Source organism: Fusarium proliferatum (genome assembly GCF_900067095.1).
Source record: "Fusarium proliferatum ET1 genome assembly, contig: FPRO_scaffold010, whole genome shotgun sequence".
Classification (NCBI taxonomy): Eukaryota; Fungi; Ascomycota; class Sordariomycetes; order Hypocreales; family Nectriaceae; genus Fusarium; species Fusarium proliferatum.
Window position 1 is genome coordinate 1,165,630 of NW_022194799.1, and position 14,151 is coordinate 1,179,780.

Sequence of the window (14,151 nt, forward strand, 5' to 3'; positions counted from 1 at the left end):
GTGTGTCTCTCTTGTCGTAACCAGTATGAATAAGTAAATGAATGAATCTGCGATGTAGTGCTCGGTCGGCTGCAGTCAAGACTCAGGTAAACGAGCGGGTTGGATCGGATCGGTGCAGCCAATGCCTGGTGGCAAACGTAAAGGTCTGGGGGAAAGTGAAATCGAGGGGACAGGCCCTCGTCTCCCGGTAGTTGGTAGGATAGCTGTCGATCTATGCCGGGGTTAATTGTGCGATTGCGGCTCCGAGGGGAGCAAATTAATGAGTTGAAGATGGGGATGGCATGTTTATGTTTAACTAGACGTTAACTACCTACTAAACCTACCTACTAAGTACTAACCTAACCGTAGGTTGTGGGGAGAGACATGGGCAGTCCAGGGTAGCGGGGGTCCACTTCTGGAGAGTGCCTGAGTACCACATCGGCCATGTTCCGTGCCACAAATATAAGGTATAGTTCATCACGACGGGTGTAAATTAGAAGTGAGACGGCTGCAAATCTTTGTACGGATACTGTATAGCATTGAGTTATAGTGAACGTGTCTGGTAAACTCTACTAGGTTACGGCCGTTAATATATTTGTTGTCTCTAAGACTTAGTTTCATCGTGCCTAGAGCTTATAGCAAGCTTCGAACAGCGCAAAGTCTGTTCTTCTCCATTACAGTTAACCGTTGCTCGCTTAGAACGGAGAGGCGTATTTTTAACTCTCTCTCGGAACTGTCAGATGATGGAAATCATCATTACTATAAAGAAAAGCTACGCTAATATTCCTTTTTCCTGCAGCTTCGATCCAACTTGAGTTCAGGGATTAGCCCTGTGGGCATCCCCATGGGGAGATCCATCGGAATACGGGAATCATTAAGCTGCGTTGCAACATTAGAGTGATCAAATGCTTACGAAGTGCATCACGTCGTTAAAACGATATGATTTTACATGATTGAGAGTCTTCTGCTCCGGTAAAACTCGCGACGGGTTCACTAAAAGGAATCGAAGCTCAAGTCACAAGTTGAATTATTGACCTCCACATCGCTAACATCCCGGATATTACATGTCCAAAGCAATACTATCTACGTGTATAAAAGAAGAAACCATCAAAACTCAAAATAATACCAATCCGTGAAAATACATTGCTTCCTTTCTTTCACTTTACGCATCGTCTTCTTCAATATCGCCAGCCCAAAACCAATATCTGATAAAATGTTAGTCATCGTGCTCTATATTTACTCAATCTTGTAAGGAAGCACTTACAATGTGGCATATTGAACCTCGAATTCGGCATCCATACCCTGGCAGGTTGCAGGGGCACTGCCACCGGCAGTTGTAGTTCGGTAGACTTCCTTCATCTTGTGGGTAGCACCCTCAATGGTGGTGAGTCTAAGCCATGGTACAGCATTCTCACCAAGCTGTCCCTTGGCAGAGAGAGATGGAGCAGGAGCGCTGCTATTCTTTGCACATGGAGCCTCACCAATGTCCTGGTTGGGAGTGCGGAGGTCGAAGAAGGGCGTACCATCGGCGGTGAAATAATGGTGACCAGACTCAGCGAGGGATGCTGGGCCAAGCTTGTTGGCATCTGACAGACGGAAGTGAACGGCCATTCCAGGGATGCGTTCGATCAGATCTGGGTACATCGCGGCGACGCAGCTGCCGTTGAAGAGAGTGGCCACAGCACCAGTAGCAACGGGAGCTGATGAAGGCTTGCTGGTATCGCATGTGTAGTTTTGCGTACCACGGCCGATAGCGACATGAACCAGCTTCAGGCCCTTGGCTGGGGAAGGTAGTTGGCCATCTGAAATCACTGGTTAGCCAAAAGAGAACAAGCACTGAACATTGGTGACATACCAAGAGGCATTTTAGCTTGTGAGAGATCACAGACAGGAGCCATTCCATATGACTTGACGGCCTTGACCTTATCCGCGACCAAATTAAAGTAACCAGATAATGACCCTAATGCGTCAATGGCGGATCCAGCATCGGTGACAGTAATAGTAGGATAGGTTGGTGCTGCAGAGGCAGTCACCGCGAGGACAGAAGCGACAAATGTCGATAATTGCATCTTGAAGCTGTGTATAGAGGGGGTTTGTGTGTGTTTGTGTATGATGACGAGGGTATAAGCGTGTCGGTATCGTTTCGAGTCGTCAAGACGTATGCCGTTAAGAGAAACAGAACCCAAGAAACAACAGAAATGTTTATAGATAATCGACCGTAACGAGATTTGAGAGAGAAAACTTGTTGACCCTAGGAAATAAGGAAATAACAGATAAAGGAAATAAGAGAGAAAAAGGAAAAAAGAACGCTCAGCGTCTTTGAGTGTATACAGACAGACAAATGCAGAGAGATTCTTTTCCTGCCTCTTTCTTTCTCAACACCGTCAAGCGACGAACCCATCTCTTAATATACCAGCCTTCCCCTCCAGCCAAGACCCTGTTACACGCGCCTAAGCGTACGGGCGGCAGGCCTGAGCAAATGGCCATGATTGGATTATCTGCCAAGATCTGGATACAAAAATAAACACCAGCCTTTTTCCAATGTCTGAGATGTATATGCACGTCTGGCTCATATGTGATCCGGGAACAAGATTGAGCAACGAGAGCCAATCATTTGATTGTTGAAGAGAGTCGCTGGGGTTGTGATTGGTGGGAGGGATTAGTTTAAGCGCCTGGCTCGGGCGGTCGGCATATGTATGCATGGGCGTTTAGAAATGGGCATGAGCACGAGGAATGCCACGACAATGACAATTCCGCTTTTTATGCACTTTGTCATCTGCGATCTGGGTTCGTGCAGTTGAGTCTGTCATTGAAATAATATACAGACATAGGTATAGGTATCTGACCCTGTTCTCTGGATAGACCGCCTGTTTACATCCAACGTATGGTGGTCTGTAGATGTCTGTCATACATTAGTACCCAGTCAGTGATGATGAGAGCCGCTGTACTGCGTTCTCTTTTCTGTATGACCGCATTACTGCATACGAAAACTCTGGAGTTCAAGTCACACTCCAGCCTCTCAATGTTACCCTCTCTATCTCCAAGCCAACCCAGGATCCCCCTAATAGATCCCAAGATCTCTCGGCGCCACTGACGAACCAACCTCATCCTAGCATCAAAACATCCAAAAAAGGAAGAAAAAAAAAACCCCAAAGAAACGAGAAACAAAGTCCCTTGACCAGAGTAAATTACATACAGGGTCTTGTGTAGCTTGCCGCCAGCCTGCGAGCCTCTGATTGGACCGCGGATCATGCATGTCTACGGGCCGCGATAAGCGGCCAGCGGCTGCAGAAAATAGAAACTGGCCCCGCGACCCCTCTTATTGGGACGGGTTATTTGCGCACATCAAGACGGAATATAGCCAAGCTTCTATCGACATCATGACTTGCATGTTTTAGCGGACCTCAGAGGCTGCCTAGAACAAGTTTGTCACATGTTTACTTAAATTTCTCTTGAGGAGGTTGCTTAGGTGGATCATGTTATGGTCTACCTAATTCAAGGTTCTCACCACCCAACCCAATAATACCATCCGTCTTGGCATGGATATCGCTTGCTTCCCTAATATGTACAGTACATAGCACGAGATCTCAGATATCCAATGACTCCACTGCCGACCCGGTCTTAACGCAGTTCTATCCTGATATTGATACAGTTCCATCTCCCGCGGAGATTTGTCGACACATTCCCTTCCGGCTTTTGAGCAAAACACTTACAAAACAAGACGGCGCATCGCCCTTCACTTGGCAGGATCTTTAGGCGCTCCGTCCATTGGACTGCCAAGCGAGCCCCCAGCAACTCCAGCTGCCGCTGCCGCGGCGGACTCAAGATGGGTCACCCGCTGGACATCTGACGAACTGAGCCAATACAAAGTTACAAACACCAGCAAATGGAGTGCTACGCAGTATGCAGCAAACAAGTTTCGGCTGGTTCGCGAAGCAAGTACTGTGCGTGTCAATGAGTAGACTGCGCGTTCTGGTAGACTCATCCGTTTGTAAGCTCGAGCAGACTCTCGCCCACGGAAAGCCGCAAACGGAGAAATATTGGACTCGTATGCCTGGCGGTATCGGTCCATGGCGATGCCAGGATTCCCCGTTTCGCCAATCGACACTGTCGATGGGTTTGGATTCGCCCCGTACGCCGACGATGTCGCCGCACCGCCTCCTCGGTTATATGTTGAAACATATCTTGTCTTCTCGTAGAGATTCAGGTTGTCCTTCTGAAGCGCTGCGACTTCCTGACGCAGCTGCGAGACCGTTCGGTGCGTATCTGACAGTTCTTCCTCAAGTTCTGCATTCTTCTTCTTATAACGGTCTCGCTGGGCCGTGACCATGGGCAACATGCCCGAGCCTCCTCCATAGACTCGTTCGCCAGGCTCGCCTCCTCCCATGCGAGGATCCATTCCACTAATGATTGACGACGTTGGCGAGATTCTGCCACTCTTGCGGCCCATTGCCCGGGTGACATATGTTCCAGCTACAGATGCACCAGATGGGAATGCGTTAGCACCCTCCTCCTGGATTGTCTCCAAATCACTCTCCAGTTTCTGGTTGAGCTTCTGCGCTCGCTCCAATTCGGCGTTGGTTTTTGAGAGCTCCTCTTGAAGATCCTCCAGGCGACTTTGTAAATCGTTATGCGAAACACGTAGCACTGTCAACTCATCGCCCAACTTCTTGTTTCTCGCCAAAAGAAGCTTCTCAAGAGAATTGCCCTCCGCATCCTTTGCCTCAAGATGCTCTCTTACTTCGTCATCGTCACCTGTGGAGAACTCAATACTCTTGAGAACCTCAAGCTCCTGCTTGATATCCTCGTAGTCACTCCATTTTTGAACCTTGCTCTTCAGTGTGTCCCTCTCCTCCCTGAGAGTGTTCACTTCTCTTTCAATAGATCGCAACTTGCCATCCAATGCTCGTTTAAGACCCTCCTTCTCCACACGCGCGGCGTCCAGCTTGCGGATCATAGACTGGTTCTCTGACCTCACACGCATATATCCAGGATCGTCCTCGAGGCTTGTCTCAGGTTGCTGTTGGGCTGATGACTTGGCTTGTGCCAACTCCAGTCGCATTTGTTCGTTTCGTGCCTCAACCTCAGCCAGGCGAGAGCTTGTGCGATCCAGATCTGCGTGGAGCATCTCAAGCTCAGCGCTCGAGACATTGTTGCGATGAGCTTCCTGGTCATCGCCATTCTTGCCCAAGCGCTGGTTGACCTCGTAACTTGCGCGCATCTCAGTCAGAAGGCGATCTTGCTTCTCCAGCTTATCTTCCAATGCCTTCTCTTTAGCCTCCCAGTTATCTGTCTTCTCCTCTAGCACAGCGTTCCACGACGTCTCAACTTCCTTGACACGTCTCTCTAAATTCTCCTCCAACTCTCTTCGAACCTTTCGCTCATTCTGGAGCTTTGAGTCAGTCTCTTCCAGTTGACTTGAAAGTTTGGAGACATTCTCTTGGAGGTGCTGATTTTCTTCGGTAATCTTTGGTAAGGTGTCTTCGGACAAGAGCATAGAATCGACTGAGGCTTCAAGAAGTGGGTATGGGTCTGGGGCATCAGAGAAAGATGCATATGTTTGAAGAAATGCCGAGTTCACAGACTTGGAGTGGTTTGTAAGGAGGTCGATAAAGGTCTGATAGGCTGTAATGATGTTAGTCTGAATCAGTATAGTATAGGATCTTGTTGGTACATTTCAATAGTCCCTTGATTTCTGTAAGCTTGGCCGCATCATCGAGCTTGCGGAATTCTTTCGTTTTTTGGGCGAGTTCTTTGCGTTGAACAGTTGAGTCCCGCTGGTATGCAACAATGTCTGAAGCTGTATTGTCGAGATTCGAGACAAGGGTTGTGAGATCGATGGCTACCCGGGCAATCTGTTAGTACCTGCCACCGCTGGTGTTCCACGGAAACCATACTTCTCCATGCTGATATCGCATGCTGAAATTTGTTCTCCCCTTCAAAGGTGGGCGCAGGCGCAGGGGCTTCGGTTGTGCTCGCCAGCGCAGCTTCGACGGCTGCGTCAGTCATGGCGTTGTATTGAGTTGGTGATCAGGGGCGGCTCAAAGGAGTGGATATGGCAGCCTTGAACGCCGCGGATGTGTTAAAGCGAGTGTTTTTACAGTTGATCCTGTCGTTCAATGGTCGTAGGAGCTCGTTGCTGTCGTGATTAAATGGAGGCCATGAGGTTGTGCTGATGAATAGGAAGGAATGCCTTTCTTCTCCCTCCTTGATAACTTGGGGCCAGCTTGCGCGTGTCATACAAGCTTATTGGCCACGAGAGCTGTCAGGCTGATAACGCTAAGGTTACAGGGGCAGTTCCATAGATTGATCCCCGCAGCCTTGCAGGTCAGTGAACACAGCCACTAAATAGGTATACACATACTATGTAAGCCCCGGCGTCTCTCCACTCAAGGTCCCGTCAGCTTCTAGAGCTTCAGGTACGTAGATCCACTCGACTGATGTCAACACACACCAGCCAGCCTCGGGTGCCTGGATACAACATTTTCGAATTTCCAGAGGCACTACACGACATGCGCTATTCGCTCAAATGGTGCTGTTGATAACAACGCCGCTATGACATCAGATGGCTCAGGCGATGGGCCTTCAATCACAAGCCCAGGGCTAACCAGTACCAGTCGCGAGGTTGGCCCTTATGTTCTCAGGACTTTATTAGATGAGGTGCCACTATCTGCAGACGGCTCCAAAGATGATATCAAGATCAACTGTGTAGACTATCTAGGTAAGTAGTTTCGGCATTGATTTGAAGGCCTTGCGCTCATGGTTGACCTTTGCGCATGTAGATGCGAATCTGTACGTTGGCACATCTGCCTCCGAACTGCTTCACTTCGTACAAATTCCACCAGACCCGAACGATCCATCCGGGCAACCCGTTTATATCCTCGCATCTCGACTATGTCCTCAATATGTCGAAACTCCAGGCACTCCGAGCTCGCGACCCGGTGTTCAGCAAATCCTCCTACTCCCTCGTGTCGGCAAAGCATGTATCCTTTGCAATTGGACCGTCACTTTCTATTCCCTTCCCGAACTTAGCCCTGTTTTTGGAACAACTCTAGTCAAGAACTGCAGTTGGATAGGCGGCATTGATTTGAATGAGCCCTTGCTCGACGATGGAAGTGCAGAGAGGAGCGGAGGTGTCACTATACTCCTCTCTCTTATGCGAAAGATCCAGGTCGTGCGTGTCGGCGAGGACGCGCGCGCTTTCAAGGTACGTGTCAGCACATGTAATGACTGCCCACTGCTCACGCGATATAGAAGATCGACTTCTCTGGAAGCACCCTGTCAGTCCGTAGGGACTCAATCGCTTGTGTGGCAGACTCTAAGTCGTATGCGCTTATCGATGTGGAACAACAGCTCAAGATCCCCTTGATGAGCATTTCATCCTTGGAAGAAACAACCTCGCCCAGTGAAATTGGACATGCTCAAAGTATTGGAGCGGATACAACAAGTGGGCTGCTCCGAAGCTCCTCTTCTACCGGAAATCGCACGTCTAGCGAAGCCCCAAGCCACAGTCGGAGCACGAGCTTGGGGGGCTCAATATTGGATAGTATCCGTCGACAGGATCACCGTGGCAACGAGGGTGAGGATTTCTTTGGCCGCAACACCTCGCCGCAGCCGTCTATAAGCCCCAGGCCATCGATGGAGAGAGCTTCAACACCAAATCCTCCTTCGCTCGATAAACCTCTCCCAGCTGCCCCTTCACCATCAGGCACACCTTCTCAGTCTACTGACCCTCGACCAAGGCCTGGATCCGTCTTTCTAAAGCCTCACATCACTTCTCCGACTCCTGACGAATTCCTGATTGTTACTGGAACTGACCCCCTGGAGCCGGGAATCGGCATGTTTGTGAATCTGGATGGCGATCCTACGAGGCCTACTCTTGAGTTTACCAGATACCCCAAGGAAGTTGTCGTAGATAGCCCGCCTTTAGAAGTTAACTCATCACAGCCATCTTCAATGCAGGAAGAAGATGGGTATGTTCTGGCCTCGATGACGAGAGAAAAGGACAGCTTGGAATATGGACTAGAGATCCAAAGATTTGACGCGGGCTCAGACCCAAACCCACAGAAATTCTGGTTGACAGCTAGAGAGGCTGATGGAGTCTACGGCATTCGTTCGCTTGCTGGCAGCGAAGAAACGCGATTCGATGAGATTGTTCAGAAGTTGTCGCAAAGGCGATACACTCCTTTCTCTGTTTCAATATCGCCTGGCACCCCTGATCCTTCATCTTCAGCCAAGACACCAGACGCGAGAACAGCGCTGTCAATAGAACACCTCTCGAAAGAGAAGGAACTTTTTGACAGAAACATTGACTCGCAAGACGAAGAATCATTGCCAGAAGAGTGGGAGGCAAATCGCAATGCAGAGGGGGAGGAATTTGCTCGACAACTTGCCAAGGCTCAGGCAAGATTGGCAGTCTGGAGTGGAAGCCGCATCTGGTGGGCTATTCGCAATCCTTTACTTATACAACTTGATGCCGCCTTGGAAGCAGCTTGTGTGGGAGATGTTTTCAGCCCTGCCGAGCTTGACAGACAGGCAATATTCACCACTATCAACTCTATCAGGGGTCGAGAACCGCAAAGCGAGTTGGAATTTATGACTTATGGATATATACGGCAGAAAGCTGGCATCTTGCTTTTGACAAACTTGCTGAAGTCTCCTGAAGATAAGCAGTTCACAGAAAAAGACGTCAAAGCTCTTGAAGAAGTGCTGATTGACAGTGGTCTTGACCCCAGAGTGGTCCTTTCCCTGATTCCCAGCGTTCGAAACGAGATAATAGAAGGCTCACGTGGGATCTGGATATATGGCGGCGTCAGAAGAACCGCCGATGCTTACCTCAGAAGCAGGGAGTTTCAGATGACATCTAAGGACAGTATTGGGACACTGGAGCCGAGGACGATGCACTTTCTTCGAAGATTTCTTGGAACATGGCGCAAGAAGAAAGGTTTCGGCAGTGTGGCCGACGAGAGAGAGGTGTTTCACACAGTTGATGCGGCGCTGCTGCTCGTGCTTCTCGAGATTGACCAACACTCACCTAAGGGGTTGGGCAAGGGAGGCGTCGTGAGATCTGAGCTATACGAGATTGTGGATAAGGGCGTTGACTGCTTTGACCGCGCAGTAGATTTACTCGAAACATACCATCGACTCTTCGTGTTAAGTCGCCTGTACCAGAGCCGGAAACTTTCAGGAGATGTTCTGGCCACTTGGAGGCGGATTATCGAAGGCCAGCAGGACGTAGGACAGGAGCTCCGCGAAGGAGAACAGCGAGTTCGTGAGTATCTGACCAAGATCGGCAGCCAGGCCCTTGTCCAAGAATATGGTGTGTGGCTTGCAAATCGCAATCCAAAGCTTGGTGTCCAAGTTTTTACTGAAGACAAGGGACGAGCACCCAAATTTGAGCCAGCGCAAGCCGTTGCAATCTTACGAGAGGAGGCACCTGACGCAGTTAAGTATTATCTCGAACATTTGGTTTTTGGCAAAGGCCATACCACGTATATCAACGACCTGATGGCGTACTACCTTGACGTGGTTGTTCATGATCTGGAGTCATCTGAGGAGAGCCGAACTTTGGTCAGAGCGACATATGAGGCATACCGCGCTTTACAGCCTCCTAAGCCTGCATACAGTCACTTCCTTCGGGACAACGCGCCGGACGACAACGAGGTCTGGCACAGCCGTCTGAGGCTACTTCAACTCTTAGGCGAAGCCAATGATTATGATGCAGTAGCAATAAGAGATCGAATCTCGAGACTGCCAGATGATCTTTTGGTGCCCGAGACCATCATACTTGCTGGCCGAGAATGCAAACACGACGATGCCCTCCGCCTTCTGGTCCACAACCTGGGCGACTATGACACCGCAGTGTCATATTGCCTTCGAGGCGGTGCGAGCACAACAGGTGCTGCTCCCTCCCAACGGCCATCATTTGAGGAACAACGTCGCCTGTTTAACGTCGTCCTCCATGAGTTGCTCGCTCTTGAAAACATCAGCGATCGTGTGGAGCAGACTGGAGCGCTCCTGGAGCGGTTTGGCGGCTGGTTCGAGATTGACGACGTACTCAGTCTTATCCCTGATGATTGGTCTGTCGACATTATTGCAGGCTTCTTAGTTGGGGCACTTAAGCGTCTTGTGGGAGAGCGGCACGAAGCGATGCTGACCCGTGCCCTGAGCGGAGCGCAAAACTTGCGCGTAAGCTACGATCGCGTTGCCAAGATTGATGAAAAAGGGCCGAGCATTGAAGCATCGAACTAATATGTCCCCAGCCGAGTAAGCTTCGCTGTTTCATTATATAAAGAGGGGGGGTCCATAGCAAGCGTATGTGCGGAGAATACATACATCGTAATTCAGGGATTGCCTGTTTATTCTTGATATCGTGATCATATGCATCTAATACATTTGTATCTTCGTACAGTTTTTACTTTTCCTCGCCTGGCATGACTTGTCCACCCCTCTAACCAGTCATCATCCAACTGTCCTGTTTGTTTTTACAGCCGGAGAGCTACCATCTTATTCCGTATCCGTCCCTCACGAAGTCGTTGCTCCGCCTCATTCTGCGGGCGGGAGTCGAGTCCTCTCAGCAAGGTGAGCCAATCAATGAGACAGAGAAGACGCAACTAGAACAAGTGTCTTGCTCCGCCACGATGAGTTCAAGTGTTTCCTAGAGTCCGAGCGTGAGATGGTCGTGATGCTTAAAGCTTCTTCTTTTCCTTCTGGCTCAGTGAATTTGCCAGGCTCCTCAAAGTCTCATATTAGTCTCATGAGGTTGAAATCCACTTCAGCGAAGCGACGACGAGCCACCTCTTGCGCACCGTAACATCGTCCTCACGTTCAGTATCCCATGGCCTCTCCTCGCCGTTACAATCTCTCTCCCAGATCCTATCAACCTCGAGTCCGACCTTCTGAAGCGCCGCTGCATCATAAAACCCGCTCATCTTTGTTCGGCCAGTATGGAAACCAGCGACAACCCAACACCTAGCCTCAGGGGTTTGCTTGAGAAAGTGGGCGATGGAGCGGTGAAGGTTCTGGTGTTGCCAAGGCATCCAGAGACAATCGGCGGCAATGACACGGTCGAACGAGTGAGCAGCTGATGTGCTGAAAGTGTCATCGAGCTCACCCCAGGAATGGCCCTGGACGGAGACTGCAGAGGAGGGAGTTGCCTCAGCACCAGCGGGTGATAGAGAGGGTTGGATGTTGCGAGCGACGTTGGTGCGAAGGGTTTTGAGGACGGGCTCAGCTGGATAGTCTGTGACAACGACACGCTTTGCGCCTAGCAGGCCACCCATGATACTCGGTAACGCGGTTCCAGCTCCGAGCTCAAGAGTCTCCAACCCCTTCACGTTGAATGAAATGCTATCCTGTGCCTCACGAGGGTTCTCAAGAGGAATGCTGAGAGAGTCGGCCTCGATAAACTCTGCGAGCAGGAGTGAAGCATTCCAGAGGTAATGCGAGAACAGCTTGCGGTCATCCTCCTTTACAGGGTCGGCGAGGTCGATAACAAGGGGCTTGGGGAGATGGGGTGAGGCATATGAGAGGTTGTGTTCCGCATCGCCATGTTGATTCGTGATATCGTCGGGGAAGATGACGCCCAAGGCAGTTGAGAGATAGTCTTCAGGGCTATCAGCCTCCCCGTTGACTGAGATACGCCAGGTAAGAGACATGGCCTTATTAAATTGGATCCCCTCGAATATAATATCAATTTGAAGGATTTTTGCCCAATCTGCTCCGATGATCTGACTCGATTTGCTTATAAGATCACTCTGACAGTACTCCCATATGGCGTATTGTACAGCAGATATTGAGCAGCTCAGACAGACAAAAATAAGAATATGGCTACGGGAATGTACAGATAAAGATTTGTCAGAATAAGGATGAGTTGAGTAAAGCTAACGTAGCCAGGCGTGGACGGTCGTGGGGCAAGGGCAATAAGAAAATTTGCTTAAGTCCGCACCGCTTTTTCAGAGACTAAGGTAGGATAAGATGTACGGATACGTAGCATCCAGACGACTCATATTGCGCAATGGCAAATACGATATATAAACTGCTCATAACGTTGCGGTGCACATTACCTCCATACCATACTTAGTCGCCTTCGTTACCCCAAGTTGGAGTTACACAGAGTTGGAGTTGTCAGAACACGAAAAGGCAGCCGATCCCTCTGACATCTTATAAGAGTCGATGACACCAATAACAGATCCATATGTTCCAGCGACCATCAGGAATGTTCCAGAAAGAATAACAAAACTACTCCATACAACCATAAGAACCCACTTTAGGGATTTCTCCTGCTTGCCTGCGCTCCAGTTGTCGTATAACCAGAAGCAACCATATGGCTGAAATGTTTGCAGTGTACCTAGGAGAGCTCCAACAAGAGACACGAGACTTCCAAAGACAGGAATCGCACTCGCTATTATGTAGGCTAGCAAGGCCGCAGAAAAGGTCAGGCCTAGCCACGTAGCCCAGTGAGTGAGGGTGTTGGCTGTGAGATGTCTTGAGCCTCGAAGGACTCGAACGAAGACGTATTTTCCTGTGACCTATAGAGATTTTGTATCAGTACTCATTTTGTTTCAAGGCTGAAATTTTCATCATATCAAGTACTTACATGAGCATTGATGGTTGCACCAACAATCAGACCTGGCAAAGCAAGGCCGTAAGCAACTTGCTTAATAGTCTTGCCAGCCGAACCCAGAGCAGGCGAGGCAACATAGGAGCCACAGTAGTAGTAGATGGTAACTCCCACAATGATATATGTCGCTGTCGCAACGGACTGGCAGAGCAGCATCGCTTTGGTATAATGGCGAGGGTCGCGCATCTCTGCAGTAATGGGGAAAAACAGGGGTGTGCCAGCATAGGCAAAGACCATCGTCGAGAGAGCCGACATTGCTTCTGTGAAGCTCGGCTTTCCATATAGCTGGTAGTCGGACTTCCATTCGTGTTGGAGATTTATCTTTGGAGCTGCTGAGGGCCGGTCTTGGATGCTGACGGCGATGGTAACGACATAGACTAATTCCGTCAGTATGAATGACAACTTTGAGTGGTATTCAACGTACCGCCTGCCAGGAGAGAGATTACTCCCACCCATGCAAGCCAACTTATGCGACCCAGGGTGCGGATGCTAGCACATAGAAAGACGATTATTGCGGCCACTGTGACAAAAGTAGCTGTGCATGTCCCATGCGTCGACAAAGCATTGAAACTGATAGAGATGCCCAATATTCCCGATGCAGAAGCAAAAATGGTAACTTGTACAGTCATGGTCAGCAGTGAGCTCAACTCGGGGCGTTATCACCTACACAAAGAAAAGCTGATCCCAAGGAACTCTTGTCCGAAACGTCCAAACAAGATACCGCCTGCATCGTCAATACCGTATACCTCACGGTGGTTAAGCTTGAATGTCCCAATAATGTAGTCAGACCAAGTGGTGATGCCTCCAATGACGAGCAGACAAATGAGGCCGGGGACGAGACCCAGAGTGTGGAACGCCGATGGGATCGAGAGGATACCCAGCCCGATTTGGGTCTTCATCATGAGTGCAGAAGTGCCTAGCCAGCCAACCTGTTGGCGTTAGTATTCGAGACTGCATGCATGAAACCTGTGGAAAGCTCTGACATCTCGGTAGTTGGGTCCATCTTCTGTGATATCGCCAAAGACCTCGTCGTGAGCTACGGTTGGGCGAGCGTTGTCTTGATTCAGACCTTCTTGTGAAAGAATTGGCGCTGGATCAAAAGTCCCAGGCTCTCGGTTGTTGGCGTGCACGATGCCCATGTTGCTCTTTTATCCAGAAGAAAATAAGAAGAATGGAAGGTTGCCAAGATCAGAATGATAGTTGACAGTATATATCCTTTCAATATCTGTCTCCCCTCACGTATTCGGCCCGCCAGAACTCTACTCTGAGGACACTGGATGCTCATTGCCCCTCTCTAAGCTTTCTCGATGCTCATATGGCATTTCGCGTTTCTATGATCAAGTGGTTTTATCGTATCAGAGTATCTCTCTCATTTTGAGTGTCCAGCTCAAGCATTCATATCTCTGCTGAGCCTGTCAGGGCGAAATGTAGAAAGTACTATTTCTGAGTGAATCCATTCTCACGCGCCCCTTTGTTGCTCAAGATTGGCCAGTTTCCTAAATCTTATTGCTTCGTCGTGAGGGGGCGACGGCATAAAGTTCATGGCTGTA

At 49.5% G+C, this 14,151-nt stretch overlaps 5 protein-coding genes across 5 annotated transcripts; 1 reads left to right on the forward strand and 4 right to left on the reverse strand.

The window, feature by feature from the left end:
• Nucleotides 1-1,141: 1,141 nt before the first annotated feature.
• Nucleotides 1,142-2,048, reverse strand: FPRO_11840 (uncharacterized protein; the record flags this gene model as incomplete). The annotated part of the gene is made up of 3 exons (XM_031221360.1): nucleotides 1,142-1,184; nucleotides 1,244-1,781; nucleotides 1,835-2,048. 3 exons carry the CDS (start codon nucleotides 2,046-2,048, stop codon nucleotides 1,142-1,144), a joined length of 795 nt encoding a protein of 264 aa, XP_031086926.1.
• Nucleotides 2,049-3,715: 1,667 nt separating this feature from the next.
• Nucleotides 3,716-5,988, reverse strand: FPRO_11841 (uncharacterized protein; the record flags this gene model as incomplete). Its single annotated transcript, XM_031221361.1, has 3 exons — nucleotides 3,716-5,604; nucleotides 5,654-5,821; nucleotides 5,877-5,988. 3 exons carry the CDS (start codon nucleotides 5,986-5,988, stop codon nucleotides 3,716-3,718), a joined length of 2,169 nt encoding a protein of 722 aa, XP_031086927.1.
• A 546-nt stretch (nucleotides 5,989-6,534) lies between these two features.
• Nucleotides 6,535-10,230, forward strand: FPRO_11842 (uncharacterized protein; the record flags this gene model as incomplete). The annotated part of the gene is made up of 3 exons (XM_031221362.1): nucleotides 6,535-6,700; nucleotides 6,762-7,186; nucleotides 7,234-10,230. 3 exons carry the CDS (start codon nucleotides 6,535-6,537, stop codon nucleotides 10,228-10,230), a joined length of 3,588 nt encoding a protein of 1,195 aa, XP_031086928.1.
• A 503-nt stretch (nucleotides 10,231-10,733) lies between these two features.
• FPRO_11843 (uncharacterized protein) lies at nucleotides 10,734-11,636 on the reverse strand (the record flags this gene model as incomplete). Its single annotated transcript, XM_031221363.1, has 1 exon — nucleotides 10,734-11,636. The coding sequence occupies one exon, from the start codon at nucleotides 11,634-11,636 to the stop codon at nucleotides 10,734-10,736; it is 903 nt and encodes a 300-aa protein (XP_031086929.1).
• A 450-nt stretch (nucleotides 11,637-12,086) lies between these two features.
• FPRO_11844 (uncharacterized protein) lies at nucleotides 12,087-13,740 on the reverse strand (the record flags this gene model as incomplete). The annotated part of the gene is made up of 5 exons (XM_031221364.1): nucleotides 12,087-12,509; nucleotides 12,578-12,978; nucleotides 13,026-13,217; nucleotides 13,269-13,530; nucleotides 13,585-13,740. 5 exons carry the CDS (start codon nucleotides 13,738-13,740, stop codon nucleotides 12,087-12,089), a joined length of 1,434 nt encoding a protein of 477 aa, XP_031086930.1.
• Between the last annotated feature and the right edge of the window lie 411 nt (nucleotides 13,741-14,151).